Genomic DNA, 18,003 nt, shown 5'->3' with positions numbered 1-18,003 from the left:
TTTACACTGTCCTAGAAAAAGGGTCACAATTAGGGGTGTGATGGTAAGACGGGGGTTAGACAGCACACTGTGATAAGGAATTTTCAAATAATGATATCTTTATGCTATGCTGATAAAGATAATGAGACAATTGATGCCATCAAACTCAGTTATAACAGAAGAAGCAGAAGAAATAGACAAGCTATTTAACAACGAGCACAGCTTCCAAGTGTAAAACTAAGGCTAAGAGGAATCCTCTTGAAGTCACCCTATACTTTATAAACAAATTGGTAAACAAAATGGTTTCCTATCAAATAGTTCAATACTGCCACTTCAGATGGCACTGTAGAGCTATTTCAAGACAAACGCAATTTTTCTGATATACCAAAATCATAGTCATGCCATGATGTTTTAAAATGTAATCCCCCTAAAGCCATATCAAACTGCCGAATTACCCTAAACTGTGGCCGCGGCTCTTCGAGCGATTCAGCTGGTGTGTCCAACGTGCCCCATTTGTAAGCCAGTTCTGCTCCTCTTCGTTTCCACCTCTCCAGGAACAGCGTGGCCCACACCACGTTAAAGAGGGCAAATACTACACAGCATATATCTCTGCTGGTCTGTGTGAGAAATAGCACCGGCATCATCAATTAGGCGAACAGGAACGGAAGAAATAGAAGGAGACAAAATGTACACTCATCGTCCACTTTATTAGGAACAAATGCGCACCACTTTCATGCAATCATCCAGTCAGTCCATCCTGTGGCAGGAGTGCAATTCAAATCATGCCAGAGCTTCAATTGCACAGTTTTCAACAAGGCATTTCTGCCTGCAGAACTGCTGCTCACTAGATGTTTTTTTTTTGGTTGTTTTTTTTTTTGCACTACTCTGCGTAAACTCTAGAGCATGAAAAACCCAGGAGATCTGCAGTTTCAAAAATAGTCAAACCAGCCCATCTGGAACCAACAACCATGCCGCAGTCGAAGTCACCAAGATCACATCTTTTCTCCATTCTGATGTCTGATGTGAACGCTGTCTGAAGCTCTTTACCTCTATCTGCACGATTGTGCTGCTGCTACATGACTGAATGACTGGATAATTGCATAAATGTGCAGGTGTTCCTAATAAAGTGGATGGTAAGTGTATATAAGCACATACCAGTAGCATGTGCACTAAAAAGCAGATGTGGTTTCAGTAGAGAGTCCATTTTGAACAACAGTAATGGTTTACTCAGGCCATTATTTATGACTGCATGATTTTTATCACTGAAACAGTGGATTCGGATTGGAATCCTTCTGAATTGTTACCTGATCAGTTTCAGTCAGCATCCACAGTACAAATCCTATCACAGCAGGATACAGCATAGAGGTTGTGTAAAAACCCAGCCAGGCAAAGTACATGGCAATCTTCACTCCAAAATAATCACATATATCATCTAACAGAGGCAGAGATAGAAATAAAAACAGAGAATATGTATGAGAATAATAGTTCAAATGGGCACTACACCATCATCACCAGCTTAGATGTGTGTGTGTGTGTGTGTGTGTGTGTGTGTGTGAATATTACTAGACATGTAGTAAAAAATGACAAACCTAGGGGCTGCTTCTCACACACAGCTTGCACCCACGATTTCATTAGCTGGCCCAGAATTCTCTGCTCATGGAGGGGGAAGACTTGTTGGATCACACCTCGTGCTTTTAGCTCTGGGACTGTAAACAACACACAGTTTTGAGTTACACATATCACACACACACACACACCTCAGGAACAGTGTGCAGCTATTTAGACTACAGTACAATTGCTTTATTTCCTTCTTTGATTGATGAAGGACTTTATTGCAGGAGAAATAACATGCACAGATAAGACTATGTATTTCAGTCACTGTGGATCTATTTGAGGCAACACAAATACATCAAAGCACAGAGTGGACACGCACTTATGGGCTGCCCTTCAAGAAAGTGGATGTTGTGAAGGACCTCCCCTGGTTTGGCTCTGAGATTATCCAGCCAGTATTTGATTATGTTCTGGCGTTCCTGTGAAGGTCCAGAGACAGAAATCGTTTATAGAGTATCCTGTAGTGGTACATCCTTTTGAGCTGATGGTTATGATTATGACTTTGATAACACTAGCCAGCTACAATAATAAGTTGATATTCAACAATGCCTCCCATTATTTATGTTAAGGGTATTTTAAAAGCATACAACAAAAGAGTACACAGAGAACGCTAGAAGGATTTGGTTAGTGTAAACCACCTGTGATGTGAAGAAGCACAATTCACTCTCAATGTTCTCATAAATGTAGTCCTCCTCACAAGAGAAGCTGCGAGATCCACCTCCAAACTCTGGCTTCACTGCTTTCCGTAAACCCATCTCCTCTGCACCTCGCAACAGACTAAACAAAACACATGTATTAAGCAGTGCACAGATAACACTTAGACCTGATCATCATGAAATACTGTTCTTTTTGAGCAACCTGGATTAAACTGACATGATGATGAAAACGATGACATACACACTGGCACACAATGGCACAGAATAAATGTCGAGGGCACCAAATTTAAAATACTACGAGTTTCCCAATGGAGACACAATCCATCCCTATATAATCTTAGCTAAACACTAGATAAAGATCGTGCTTTGAGATGAACATAAAGTGCTTCTGTTTCAATGTGCAGCTTTATTTGGTAAGGCACTGCAGCACGCCTGATGTTCTGTGAAGAATTTATTCTGTACCAAAGCATCATCAATCTGCTCAGCCATCCTCTTGCTGTCGGCACTGCACGGAAATAAAATATGACTGCCACAACTTCTATTATCACACAGACTGGCCTTGCAGACTTCATATCTCCCTCAATTCCAGTATGGGTTACAGAAAAATGGTATAAATGGCTTCCAGATGGTTTGGCTACTTAACTGACTTATATATACAGTGGATATGAAAAGTTTACAGACCCAAAGCATGTACGGGATCTCACTATGAAAAGGTATCCATTGGGACACGAGTACAAAAGAATTTCTAAAGACATTAGCTGGAAAACTCTGAAGGCCATCATCAACAAGTGGAGAAAACGGTGACATTACCAAGAATGGGACATATCCCCCAAATTGATGAAAGGACAAGAAGAAAACTTATCAGGGAGGCTTTCAAGAGATCAATGGTTCTGGTCACTCCCTACATGTGACAACAATCTCTCGTATTCTTCACATGTCTGGGCTATGGGGTAGTGTAACTAGATGGAAGCCCTTTCTCGTAAATGACCCCAGAATTTTTTCTGAATTCTAAAAGACAGTTTTGGTGCAAAAACAAGACAGCTTAACACATATAGATCACCATACTGCATACATGGTGAAGCATGGTGGTGGCAGCACCATGTCATGGGGCTGCTTTTCTTCAGCTGGGACTGCGGCTCTAGTGAAGATAGAGCGAATCACAGATAGCTCCAAATGCCAATCTACTTTGGCAAAAAAAGTGCAGGCCTCTATTAGATAGATGAAGATGAATAACAAGTTCACCTTTCCAGCACAATAATGACCCAAAGCACAAATATAAGTCAACAAAAGAATGGCTGTAGAAGAAGATGATCGACGATTTGGAACGGCCCACCCAGTCAGAGCCCAGATCTAAATCTTATCGGAAACCTGTGGAATTTGATAGATCTGGAGTGTGGAATAAAATGACCAAATCAAGATGTGCTAAGATGGTAGACTTTTGCCCAAAAAGAGTGCTTTGGTATTCACTTAAATTTTGTTGGAAACATTTCTAACCTAATAGAAAGGACTCTTCCAGGATGCCCCCACCCACCAAATTCTGGGTCTGCTCTTATTTCCTGAGACATAAGGACACAGTTCCAGGTTTAGTATATGTCCAACGTGATCTTGAGATTCTAAATCATATTGTCTATTAGATCAAATAAGTTATCTCACGTGACCTCCCACTACTGAGGTCATTATATTTGCTTCCTGTTGCAGGAATCAAATTCAAGAACCTTGTGTTGAGTTCTGCACCACATTATCTATACCCCTGCATGCCAACTCTGGCCACCTTCAGGGTCTTTGGTATGTTCTTCTGTTAATGTTAAAACATGCTCATAATGCAAAATCTCACTGTTTTAGCATCCTGGCTCCTGAGTGGTGGAATGAACCTCCCTTTTCACAGCTTACAACTATTCCTAACACAAAGGTTTAAAAAACTCTCTCTTCTGGCAGTTTCTTACTTAAACACCTTAGTTTCTTTGCATTCGCACTGCATTGTATTATTTATTAATTTGTAAGGTATTGCATTATTATTTATGTATTTACCATCCCATTCAGGTCAGGGGACTGGGATGGCCATGACAGGACCTTGATTTTGTGGGCAGTAAACCATTTTTATGATGATTTTGATGTATGTTTTGGATCACTGTCCTGCTGGAAGATCCAACCACAATCCATTTTAGGCTTTCTGGCAGAGGCAGTCAGGTTTTCATTTAATATCTGTCGATATTTGATAGAGTCCATGATGCCATGTATCCTAACAAAATGTCCAGGTCCTCTGGCAGAAAAACCACCCCAAAACATTAAAGAGCCACCACCATATTTAACCGTGGGCATGAGATACTTTTCCATATGGTTACCTCTCTGTGTGCACCAAAACCACCTCTGGTGTTTATTGCTAAACAGCTCTATTTTGGTTTCATCTGACCATCGAACCCGATCCCATTTGAAGTTCCAGTAGTGTCTGGCAAACTGAAGACACTTGAGTTTGTTTTTGGATGAAAGTAGAGACTTTTTTCTTGAAACCCTTCCAAACAACTTGTGGTGATGTAGGTGACTTCGGACTGTAGTTTTGGAGACTTTCTGACCCCAAGACACAGCTAACTTCTGCAATTCTCCAGCTGTGATCCTTGGAGATTTTTTGGCCACTCGAACCATCCTCTTCACAGTGCGTTGAGACGATATAGACACACGTCCTCTTCCAGGTTGATTCATAACATTTCCAGTTGACTGAAATTTCTTAATTATTGCCGTGATGGTGGAAATGGGCATTTTCAATGCTTGTGCTATTTTCTTATAGACACTTCCCATTTTGTGAAGCTCAACAACATTTTTCAGCACATCACAGATATATTCCTTGGTCTAACCCATTGTAATGAATGAATAACACTCAAATTGATGCTTCCTCGTTTCCTTCCAAGAAATTGATTTAAATCAAGCATCTTGAAGAACGTATCAATTCTCTAATTGCACTGCGAAGAACGAGGAGTGAGGAAGCTTCCAGAGATGCTAGGAGCGAGGATACACTGGTGTACCCTATGCGGAAGTGTTTCTTGTCAAAAACTTGACACACGTATAAATTCCCCTCCTCCTTTACATCTGCCACAGTCTCAAACAAAAGTTTGATGTTGTTTTGGAATTTTGTGTGAAATATAATTAAATAATATGCTTAAAATGAGTATTGTATTTAACTGATCCTTGCATGTTTGGATAGGCAAAGTTGCACAAAAGGTGCACTAATTTATGTATTGTTCATAAATTCATTGTTGAATAACCCAGACATTTCACATACTATCAGTGCATTTTGCTTTATTAAGAATGTTGCTATTAACCAAGCTTCAACAACATAACGGCACATCAAAAACATAAGCATAACGGCAGATCCAGGCAGCGCAGTGAGGTCATCCAGCTGAGCACGGCTTTGAAGTGACGCTTGAAAGAGCGAGGATATTCTGTTTGACTTGCTTCAATTCTTCAATTCTTCTCTCCTCACATCTCATCCTTGCATCCTTCTCTCACATCCCAAATGGGGGGTGGAGCTAAGATGCAAGGAGAGTAAATGAGGGTGCACAAATAAGAAATGAGAATCACCCTGGGAATTTGGCCTATATGTTTCCTCATATTTATACCCCTGTGAAACAGGAAGTCATGGTTGAACAATTTCTTTTTCCTAGTCACCCAGGTGTACTATTTTATTTATTTATTTTTTTTTATATCAATGGGAATATACATCAAATACATTTTTCTCATATGAATTCATAGGGGTGCCAATAATTGTTGCACACCTATACTTAACAAATTTTGTTTTTTACAAACCCATTTTTTGTGTTTGCAATTGTTTGATATCCACGAGAGCAGAGTATTTTTGTGACTTTTTTAAAACAAAAGATCAAAAGGTTAAACAATAAAAACAATTTTATTGCTCATATTTACCAAGGGTGCCAATATTAGTGGAGGGCACTGTACATGACTTGACTTGTTTTGTCTTTCAGATTATGAATCCTTGCAACGTCGCACGATGCTTTGTATCAGTGCACCTTAAATTGTTTGAACTTTTTGTAAGTCACTTTGAATAAGAGTGTCAACTGTCTCTTTAATGGCCCTAGCAGTCATAATCACCGCTTTCGTCAGTTTTGCTGTTGACCTGCTATAACACCCAAGTCAAGTGACAGATTTTTGTTGACATAAGGTTGGGCTGACTTACCTGAGAACATCATGACAACTGACTTTGTAGCTCTGTGTGATTCTGATATGTGAGAGTAACATACTGTAGCGGCAATGATAGAACCTGCCAAGCATCAAAGCCACACTTAAGGACAGATGAAGAAAGCTATAAAGGTCATGTGTAAAGGAAGTGTTACAGATTTTTAAAAAAATAAAAAATCATTCATTCATTCATTTATTCCACATGACCACCAGTCTGAAATGCCAACACACATCTTCCCTGATAAAGATGTAGCCTTGCTCCATATTGTTTAAAACTAGACACCATGCCGTTATTTAGCACACTGTTCAGAAAATAACACTCATTTCAAATCTGATGACTGCAACACACTCCAAACAAGTTGGGACAGTCGACTGTTTACCACTGTGTAACATCACCTTTTCTTTTAATAATACTTATTAAGTGTTCGGGCGCTGAAGACACCAGTTGGTTAAATTTACCAAGTGGAATTTTCCCCCATTTATCCATTATGCATTTCTTCAGCTGTGCAACTGACATTCTCAATCGGAGACAGGTCAGGACTGCAGGCAGGCCATGCTAGCACCCGCACTCTCTGCTTATGCAACCATGCACTTGTAATGCAGAATGTGGTTTGGCGTTGTCCTGCTCTGGCTGGCAGCACATGCTGGTCCAAAATGTGTACATATCTTTCTGCATTAATGGTGCCCTCATGCCATGGACACTGACACACCCCATACCATGACAGATGCTGGCTTTTGGACCTGATGCTGATAACAGCTTAGATGGTCCTTTTCCTCTTCGGCCCGGAGAACACGACGGCTGTTTTGTCCAAAAACTATTTGAAATGTTCTCTCGTTGGACCACAAAACACAATTCCTCTGTGCTACTGTTCATCTCAGATGAGACCGAGCCCAGAGAAGTCGGCGGTGCTTCTGGACAGTGTTGATGTATGGCTTCTGCTTTGCGTAGTAAAGCCTTAACTTGCATCTGTGCATGCAGCGGCGAATGGTGTTGACTGACAAAGGTTTACCAAAGTATTCCTGAGCCCATGTCAGGATATCCGTTACAGACTCATGACGGTTTTTAAGACAGTGACGTCTGAGTGATCGGAGATCACGCGCTTTCAGAAGTGGTTTTCGGCTTTGCCCTTTACGCACCAAGATTTGACCAGATTCCTTGAATCTTTTAATTATATTGTGCACCATAGAAGGTGAAATGCCCCAAATCCTACAGATTTGTCTGTGGGGAATGTTGCTCTCAAAGTGTTGGATTATTCACTGACACATGTGTTGGCAGATTGGCGAGCCTCGACCCATCCTTGCTCTTGAAGGACTAGGCCTTTTTTGGAGGCTCCTTATATACTATGATTAGATGATTTCCTCACCTGTTTCACATCACCTTCTTATTTCAACATGTCACATCGCTATTAGTCCTAAATTGCCCCTGTCCCAACTTTTTGGAACGTGCTGCATGCATCATTTGAAAAATAAACATTTATCTTCAAAAATCTATGCAGTTGATTAGGTAAAACATCAAATACCTTGTCTTTATACGTTTTTTATTTAAATACAAATCAAACTACATTTGCAAATCACTCCTCTTTGTTTTTATTACCCTTTTCCATACTGTACCAACTTTTTCGGAATTGGAGTTGTAGTTCAAATAAGAAAATAATTAGTTTCTCTGAGACACCTAACTGTCAATCATAAGTCACCGCTGTCACGAAAACCCGAGTTGCCAGAATACACCCGAGTCGCCAGAGTGCATACCTCTGCACTGCTGAATTCTTGTAGGGAAGACTGCCATTAAACATTTGTTTAACAACACACACACACACACACGTAAGTGAATCCAGCCTTACTTTTCATATGTTGCTGTGACGAAGAACGCATAGACTCTTGTGTGTTTGTGGTGTCGTATCTGGATGATAAGTTCTGGGATGCCGAGGCGTATATGATTCAGCAGCCACAGTAATGTGTGGTCATCTGTGGTGTCTGCAAAACAATAAATAAATAAATAAATAAATACATACATACATGCATACATAAAACCCAGGATTACTATTTATTATGATACACCTGATAATGTAGATTCAATAAATCAGTGAGGAGAGAGAGAGAGAGAGAGAGAGAGAGAGAGAGAGAGAGAGAGAGAGAGGAGGATGAGGAGGACCTGCAAAAGTCATGAGTACGTCACAGTTCTCTGTGGGCACCGTCTTCATCCAGGATTTATGGGACATGATGTATCTCCCAGCCTGCAGCAGCCTCTTTCCAAACAGTTTATCTATGAGCCAGAGAGAGAGAGAGAGAGAGTGAGAGAGAGAGAGAGAGAATGTCAGTGACCTTGCCATGTTGCCATGGACAGAAACACACACTGTGAGGCACACACCGTCTCTCCCATTTCTCTTTGTCAAGTTTAAATGTCACCCGTGTTTCCCCTGCAACATGAGAAGACTAGACATGGCTTAACTTCTCTGTTCACAGAATCATGGCTACACTTTATTCTGTATGTGTATAAGACCTGCCTTGTGAGAGACAGAAAATCTATTTGCACTTGTTATTTGGGACATTAGTATTATATCATATATAGGACATTTTAGCACGTATGCCTCACTGTTAACACTGCAATGTGGTAGGTGGATGAGTAAACTGTTACAGATTAGCACGTAGCAGAGAAGTGTGAAAAGCACCTTTTGCATTGAGCAACTCCATGCTGGAAAAAAAATAAAAATAGTTGAGCAGCGTGAGCAAAAATTCTGAATTGGAATAGTCTCAGAAATACACTCACTGCTCACTTTATTAGGTACAGCTGTACACCTACTCATTCATGCAACTATCCAATCAAGGTCAGGAGCTTCTTTGAGAGGTGCAACAGAAAAAAGTGTTGTTGGGAAATTGCAAGTTCAAATCCTGACGATGCCACAGCCATCTGGCTGGGAGTCAAGAGAGCAAAACTAGCTGCGGTCTCTGGATGGGAGGGATGGCTTACTCTCTCTCTCTTCCAATCAGTGCGACACGAGCCAATCGTGGACGTCTGTAAGCTCGTGTATGCAGAACAGGGCAGATACACCACCCTGTGATGCTGCATGAGTAGCAGAGCAGCAAAGATGTCTTGGAGGACCCAGATGCTTGCCCCACCTTCCCCAGATGGTAGTTGTTGTGTGATGGGGCGAGTTAGCTAGTGGGTGACAAAACTATTTTGGGCAAGAAAAACAAACGTGTTTATTGACTCCTAAAAGAAGGAACTGATTCTGAACAGCTGAAACGAGCCGTTATTAATTCCAGACTTACTTCCTGTACAAACCAAAAAGCCCTGGCTCTGGTCTTCGGCTGCTCGTGAACAGACTGAGCTGAAACTCGTTATGGTAGTGGGCGTTTCCTTTTTGAAACGCTGTCAGTGGTAGATCAATCACAACAGAGTGGGACAACTGACCAGTCAGAGCAGAGTATGCTCTCTGAAAGGAGGAGTTTAGAATGAATCCTTTAAAACGGATCATTGAACGAGTCGTTTTTGACACTGAGGGGAAAACAGGTAATGCTGCAGTTTAAATTATGAGCACGTTAAAGTGTTTTTTGACCTTGGATGCATGTAAATCTATTGTATGAGACCTTTAAAACAAAATTAGGCACGTTTCAAAACCATAATAGGTCCGCTTCAAACGTTAGAATGAAGGGAGAATGTGCTCGCAGTGATTTTGACTATAGCATAGTTGCTGGTGCCAGATGAGCTGGTTTGAGCGTTTCAGAAAATGCTGATCTCCTGAGATTTCCACGCACAACAATATCAAGAAAAAAAGAATAAATCCAGCTCTGTGGGCGGAAAAAACCTTGTTGATGAGAGAGGTCAGAGCAGAATGGTCAGACTGATTCCAGCTGATGAGAAAGTTTTAGTAAGCCAAATAACCACTCTTATGTGAAACCTTGAGGATGCAATACAACTGTATCACACTGGGTTCCACTGCTGTCAGCCAAGAACAGGAATCTGAGGCTACATTGGGCACAGACTCATCCAAACCTGGCAATTAAAGGTTGTAAATGTTGTTGTTTGGTCTTTTCCGCTCTTCAACTACACAATTTCACATCATATTCCCAGGAGGCATAAAAGAAACAATGTCCTTAACAGGAAGCGAGTCCATATCTCGTTCATCTCATGTGTGTTTTGATACTTGGTATATCAGTCCTGCTCTCTACCCAACACATTTCATGTCATTGTATCCCTAAGGGCCATGTAACCAGAAGCTGGATGGAAGTTGGTTGGATCTATGCAATGCTTTTTTGTCTTCAGTTGATGTCCACTAAAGAATTTGTGCATTATTTTGCTGATTGCATTACATCGAAGCATTCGTGACACTGTGTCAGTTTCATAAAATAGTAATAACTTTTACTTAGTTTAAAACAATGAAGCAATAATGATGTCAAAATCACAGATACTTAGGCAGACTAGAGGTATTTAAAAAAAATATTATACCTCTATATATACACCAGGTATTTTAGGCACATCAGCAGGAACTCTGGAACGTTTTGATCATGACAAAATATAACTCACATACACAATGCAGTTGGCAGAGACTGGTAAACACATCTAAACTTCCCAATTGTTGCAAAAAAAAAAAAAAGGGTCCGCTTCATCGCTTGGACCCCATAATTGCTGCATATAGCTTTATCTCATTATCACACAGTAGCACAAACAGCAGGGAAGAAAGTGGTTTTGTCAAAGCTTAGTGCACTATGACTCTAATAAAACTACCTGCAGGACTGCAGTGGCTTTCTGCTCACTCACTCAGATGCAGGCTCCTACAGATGCTCATTCTCACGCTACAGAGACCACCGGATTTCATAAACAGCCATCTGGTGCAGAAATGATGTTATTATTTAATTCCCAAAAGAAGTAAGCACAAAAAGCATGATTCATAATCTTCACACAGGTTTCATGACCAACACCGCATTGGAGATGAATATCATCTTATAGCTATTGCAATGGATATTGACATTTTCTACTAACATGCAGAAAGATTGACTATTTTGCTGGGCAAGAACTTTGACATTTTCCTCTAAAGGAATTTGGAGATTGAGCTTATAAATGAATCAGCTCAGGAGAGAGCCGTGGATCTGTAACGTTTCTAATATTGAACGATTTTTTTGTGAAAGGGAAGCCCTCGATTATTGGGTTCTAGAAAGAAGCAGTAAGGGTAAAAGAGGTAAAAAAAACGCAGTAAAAGAGGTACAAATCAAACGGCCATTTAGGATGCTCAATGTATTGTTTGTGTTTTTCTTTTAGACGTTTTCTGAATCTTTGCGTGACACAAACTGCCCATCTGTCTTAGGTAAGGACAAAATAACTCTGCAGGCCATATAATATCATCATCTCTCCCATAACTCACTGCTGTAGGTATCTTCTGTCAAATTAAACTGTCATCACTTAGTTCTCCCTTGGTTTGTTTCCTGGGAGGTACTAGTATTAGATGTTCATTGCATTCTATTTATAAATCGAGGGGTAACATTTGGTGCTGCAGGGGTGGTATTTTATTATGCCACTGACTATCTAATACAACTTACAGCCCTCTGTAATGTTTGCCCACCAGATGCTTTCTCCAAAAAAAATTTTAATTGCACATTGTTTTGTTTCTTCCCTAGAGCTGTAACCCTGCTTTCACAGCAAGATATGTCTGCCATTTCTGCCAGTGCTGACTCATCAACACATCAGTTCATCAGTTCTCTCTGCAAATTTGGCTATTTTGTTCTTCCCTATACTGTATTGTTCACTTGGTTGGGTAAGCCATGACATGGGGGCTGCAAAATAACATAGGCCATTTTTTATTTTTGACTTTTTTTTTTTTTTGCTTTTACACTGCCATGGTTTCTTATGATTTTACAGTTTAATCAACAATGCCACAGACATTTAAAAAAAGGTTGATTGACAAGTAAATCAGGAAAGTTTCAATTCAAAAACCCATGTCTTTGTTTAAAAGGGCCTGTTACCAGGCAAGCTCCCGAGATCCTAAAGGGACTCTAAATGAGTGCTTTATTAAAAGCAAGGGCATTTAGAGGGTAAACCAGTTAAGCCTATAGATAAAAGACTCATGCTGTGCTAATATCAGTTATAAGGCAAATAAAATGTTACAGTACGTGCTATAAGTGCCTCATGTTACTAATCCATATCTGTAAACTTTTCCAATTAGATCTAGACTGTTTCCAAGTCCTACACTTCTCCATTCATTTACATAGACATTCAATTCTTTTAGCATATTTGAAATATTTTGGTGCTAAATTTTGCAATCCATAAATGAATGTAAACCGCAACTTCAGAAGGCAACCTTACAACAAATAATAGCAACTTTCCAGCGAACATGTAAATACATGGCTGTTGTGAACACAGCATGGGTGAAGTGGCAAAAAAACAACAACAACCAACAACACAAAACTACAGAAATGAGAAAGTAATATAGCGACATCTGTTCCAGAGTGTGTCACACTTGCTTTACACAATTATGTCTAATGTTTGGCCAATAAATAGTCTACACTATTATTTTCTGATGATGATATAAATGCAGTTGCATTGTCATGTACAAAAACTGAATAACTGGTTAAGTGCTACATATGTAAAGTAGCACAAATTGGTATTCAGACCTCAGATATATGTGACCGCAGACTTGTGTGCTACTCAGAAGTGCAGTTCTACAGAAAGGGGGTTTATGGGTTAGTGGTGTGCATTGGTGTACTGACGTCCTAATGTGTCGTCCTCACAAAAGCTAAAAGTGTTTTGGTGGATGAGGTTTGAAGGTGTATCCAAAATCGGCTGTGCACGCAGAAACACTGTGACCCTTCTTCAGCAGATTTGTTAAAGGGTTGCAGAATAATAACATCTCAAGTGTAAATAAAATTTGAAACGAGAAAGTGAAAAACAATAAAACTGTTCCCTAATTACATCCAGTACTTTCCGTCTTCCGTAGGCCGGGGACACTGGGCACGTACCCGCCCCTTTTTGAAAGTGATATCAGTTTAACTTTGTTAATGCTGTTAGTCTCTTATGGTGTCTGTAATCAAATTACTCCTCTATGATAAACTTTTTGCATAGGACAGCTATAAATGAACAGCATGAGCGAGCATCCATCAGATTTTTTCCCCCCTGTATTTCATATTTGGGTCACAAGGCAATCACTGGATGCTGGAAGTATTTACAGGAAACTACGATCATAATATTGTGGCATATGTGAATATAAAACGAGAGGCTTCCTACCAGCTGTAGCTGTCATAATAATAGCCAATTAAATCCTGCAGGATCGCACACTTTACTTTCTTTTTTTCTTCTAATGGATTCACAGTAAATAATACTCACAGTGTAGGTGATGTAAACCACAGCAACTCCATTTAAAAAACTAAAGCATCCATCATTCTGTGATTGCTACGACTGTGGATTTAAACATAAGTTAAAGTGAAGTCCTTGAGTACATGAACTGCTTTATTCTGCTTAATACAGATAAGTAAAAAAAAAAAAAAAAAAGCTTCAGAAATGTTTTCTTGGTTTATAAGTGATCATGCAAGATTTCTATTTTCCCCACAGCACTTTTTGAAGAGAGATAGAAAAAAAAAGTTACTTCAAGTGCTTTGCAGTTTCTCAGTAACAATGCCAAGCTGCATATTTGTCTTATTGCCTTCAAGATAGAGCAAAAACGAGAAGCAGGTGCTATTATAACATGATTGGTGACAAGAACTAACTCACAGAAGTTCCACAGCATATATGTAATGTAGCTCTAAACAGATAAAAAATGTGATATGCTGTTCTTTAATAAATAAAAATTGGCACTGACAAATTGCTATGGTGTTTCAGAGAAATAAAATCCATTGGGACTGTTCTAGGAAAATACCCAATAACTTCGTCTTGGGATGCATCACGTGGCCCTGTAGTGTATTATTGTTTACTTAGTGGGGTATTAGTGGTTTAGAACCTGGAAGTAAGTAGTATTCATTCTGAAGTAAAACGAGACTTATATGTGACGTATTACATGAAGACAGACACCTATGTGGACGTCCATATACAGCACCCTCACACATTTACATGGAAACACAAGTATTCTATAAACCTCAACAGTCAAGGACCTGTTTATAACTCACAAGACATCATCATTTACAGCATGCAAATGCAGTATGCCAAAGCACTCTGGGTGGCTTCAGTGTCATAAGTGGGTGGAAGCTGATGTGCCTAGGATACTATAGTATTGGAAAAATATGAAAAACAAAGAAGCTGAGAGACTGTTAAAACGTATTCTTCAAAATCAAACCTCATCATTACACCCCAGATCTAAAGAGTGGCATCAGATACATATTCAACACCAGAGCTTTCTCACCAAAACGTACCACCTCTCACAACTCATCAGTCAGTTACATTGTACCTTCAATATGGAATTCATTAATCTGATGAAGGCATTTAAACCTTAGCAGATGTTAATTTTCGTAAGATAGTAGAGCTACTTGAATTTCAGTACCAGAAGTAGTCTAAATTTGTGCAGTCATGCCAGAACTGGCATTTCCTTTTCCACTAACAGGAAGGTATTCTCATTCAAAGCAGTTTACTTTCAAGCCAAGGCTAAGGACTGCCAGGATCTCCACAGGGAACATTTTGCCAACAAATTTCTTACCTAGTTTTCCATTCTAAAGACCAGCATCGGTAACGGATTAGCATTTTTAAATCAGAAAACCCCCTCGAAATTCTCCGTTTTGGCTATAAAATAAGGAGAAAATGTTACGAAACCCTTCCCCTCCCCCAGAAATTGGGTTATTGGTCTGCAAGTACTATCCCTGTGTTCTTCCCCTACAACTTTCACAAGTTACTCGCAAACACAGTCAAATACAGTAAAAATGCTGAAATATCAACAAAGCCTTTTCACTAGCCAGCAAATTTGACTACTCGGATAACACATTGGTTTCAACCTACATGCTGAAATAAAGGCTGAGTAAAACCACAACAGAAGTGTTGGTCAGTTTTTATCACATTTGCAGTCAGCAACTGTTTTACACACTATGTATTGTTACTGGCCACTTTATTAGGCACAACAACCTTGTTGGTCCATGTTTTAGGTATATAGCTGGAAACTATGCCATTTGTGGTAATTGCTTTTTTTTTTTTTTTTTTTTTTTAAGAATATCTGAACCCAGCAGTGACACTGAAGTGCTATAAAAAGCACTGGGACCAACATGACCCCATTAGCATCTCAATGTCACTGCTGAGAATTTTAAACCACCTAAATGATTTTTGGTCAGCAATGGTTCTATCATGGTCCCTTCTCCACTGATAGAAAAGAGTCGGCAAACTGCACATTACAACAGACAGCCTGCTTTCAGTAATTGTATACCTATGAAACCACCTGTACCTGTAAGTGCTCCTGCTAAAATGACCAATAAGTGTTTTAAATCCAATGTGCTGAAGTCCATCCATCCATCCATCCATCCATCTTCTATACCGCTTATTCTTCCTTCAGGGTCACGGGGAACCTGGAGCCTATCCCAGGGAGCATCGGGCACAAGGCGGGGTACACCCTGGACAGTGTGCCAATCCATCGCAGGGCACAATCACACACACATTCACACACCTATTCATACACTACGGACACTTTGGACACGCCAATCAGCCTACCATGCATGTCTTTGGACTGGGGGAGGAAACCGGAGTACCTGTAGGAAACCCCGGCAGCACGGGGAAAACATGCAAACTCCGCACACACAGGGCGGAATCTAACCCCCGACCCTGGAGGTGTGAGGCGAACGTGCTAACCACTAAGCCACCGTGCGCCCCATGTGCTGTAAAGTATAGAATAAAAAAAACAACTTTTCATTTGTCAGTTTCCAGCTGCTCTGTTCTCTATTGTAACATCTATTGTAACAAAGCTTTTTATTCGCTATTATTAATAGAGTACTACATTTTTAAATTTCCCAAAAGTCCCCTGTCCCCCGAGACACATCATAACCAGCTGCCACTAGAAATCAACAAGAAGACGATCGGCCTCGTTCACAGTGAGTGTGCAGGATAGCTTAGCCCCTCTCTGCCTGTCTATTCAGTGTGATCCTAGCCAATTGTGGACATTTGTTAGCACTACTATACTGAATGTATGACAATGTATGAGTCATAGCTTGAAGAGATATGGTGCTTCGCCATGGAAGCGTTCCAGGAAAGACTTAGGATAATACTAATACTGCTAATAATACTACTAATAATACTATCAACAGCAACAACAACAACAACAACTACAATGAATAAAAAAATTGAAGGCTACTGCATCAACAAGGCACAATACAAAGAAGTAAATAACAGATGGCACACCGACAGCAGATGCTGTGAGATAGCAGGATGATTAATTTTTTTATTTATTTAGAAATGCTAAAAGTTTTTAGCTTTGTTTGAAGAACTCTGGCCATACTCTGATAATAAATTATAATGTTTTGGGGATATTTAAAAAGTCTGTGGTACACCATCGTTTAGCTTATGCATTTTGTTTAGCAAAAAAACAAACCTAAATATAAAATCTAGAGCAGCAATGACTTCAGGCACTACATAGTCAACTCATTTAAACCCATGTACCACTTATGGAGAGCCTTCTGCCACTGTGTTTGTTTTTTGTACGTACCTGCTTTAACCCATTTTAACCACACATTCAACAAAGGCGTGTGTTTGGGAACACATCCAAGTGTTTATTCTGCCTAAACAGGCCATTTTCTAGTTAAAAATCCGAAAACAAATGCACTTGACCTCTGTTGTACTGTTGAGAGGAAGTCTTTTGTGTTATGTAGAAAAAGAACTGAAATGACAGGTGAGCATGATGAGCTAATGCGCCAAGAACAGCCTACAGTAATAGGACACGTCACATTGCGGGCAGCCAGAGCGGCTCATTCGTTTGGCCAGCTGGAGCTGGAAATTTGTTTAAAAAGCAGAAAGGTGAGGGGTTATTCAGCGTTCACCGAATTACCTACTCAGAAAGACTTTTTCCTTCAAAGAAAATGATAAAAACTTTTGAACTTATGAATCAATTGTACACACATTACTCTCAAGACAAAAACATCTAGACACATAGCAGGAATAAATGTCCGAGAAAAAGTGTTGCTACAGTGGTGTGTCTAAGAGTCCTTAAAATTAGCACATGATCACTATTCAAGTATATGGATGAGTAAGCAACATGTAAACAGACTCCAAATATGTCATGTTACTACTCAAGTTAGCCTAGTCATTGTTTCCTTATCTGTTTTTTTAAAACAACCCCAAAAAGTTGGGACGCTGTGTAAATAAATGTAAATAAAAACAGAATGCAATGATTTGCAAAATCTCGTAAACCCATATGTTATTCACAATAGCACATAGAAAACATATCAAATGTTTAAACTGAGGAAATTGGCCATTTCAAGGAAAAAAAAAGAAGGTAATTTTGAATTTGATGGCCACAGCACGTCTCATCAAAAAATTTGGGATGGGGCAACAAAAGGCTGGAAAAGTAAGTGTTACTAAAAAGAAATAGCTGGAGGTTAATTGGCAACAGGTCAGTAACATGATTGGGTATAAAAAGAGTTGTTAGAGAGGCAGAGTCTTTCAGAAGTAAAGATGGGC

At 39.8% G+C, this 18,003-nt stretch overlaps 1 protein-coding gene across 3 annotated transcripts in view; it reads right to left on the bottom strand.

The window, feature by feature from the left end:
- Nucleotides 1-18,003, bottom strand: part of ano8b (anoctamin 8b) — a 40,204-nt gene that overhangs the window by 6,732 nt on the left and 15,469 nt on the right. For all 3 annotated transcript variants that reach the window (XM_047158168.2, XM_017478418.3, XM_017478416.3), the window contains exons 2-8: nucleotides 8,587-8,697; nucleotides 8,276-8,408; nucleotides 2,229-2,367; nucleotides 1,913-2,009; nucleotides 1,569-1,685; nucleotides 1,284-1,411; nucleotides 435-596 (exon numbers count right to left, since the gene is read on the bottom strand). In XM_047158168.2, coding sequence (XP_047014124.1) covers nucleotides 435-596; nucleotides 1,284-1,411; nucleotides 1,569-1,685; nucleotides 1,913-2,009; nucleotides 2,229-2,367; nucleotides 8,276-8,408; nucleotides 8,587-8,653 — 843 coding nt within the window. In that variant the 5' untranslated portion in view covers nucleotides 8,654-8,697. The remainder of the gene's footprint in view (nucleotides 1-434; nucleotides 597-1,283; nucleotides 1,412-1,568; nucleotides 1,686-1,912; nucleotides 2,010-2,228; nucleotides 2,368-8,275; nucleotides 8,409-8,586; nucleotides 8,698-18,003) is intronic.

This window comes from Ictalurus punctatus, chromosome 10 (assembly GCF_001660625.3).
Source record: "Ictalurus punctatus breed USDA103 chromosome 10, Coco_2.0, whole genome shotgun sequence".
In the NCBI taxonomy this organism is placed as follows: domain Eukaryota; kingdom Metazoa; phylum Chordata; class Actinopteri; order Siluriformes; family Ictaluridae; genus Ictalurus; species Ictalurus punctatus.
The sequence above is the reverse complement of the archived record's forward strand: the minus strand, read 5'-3'. Positions and strand labels throughout refer to the sequence as shown.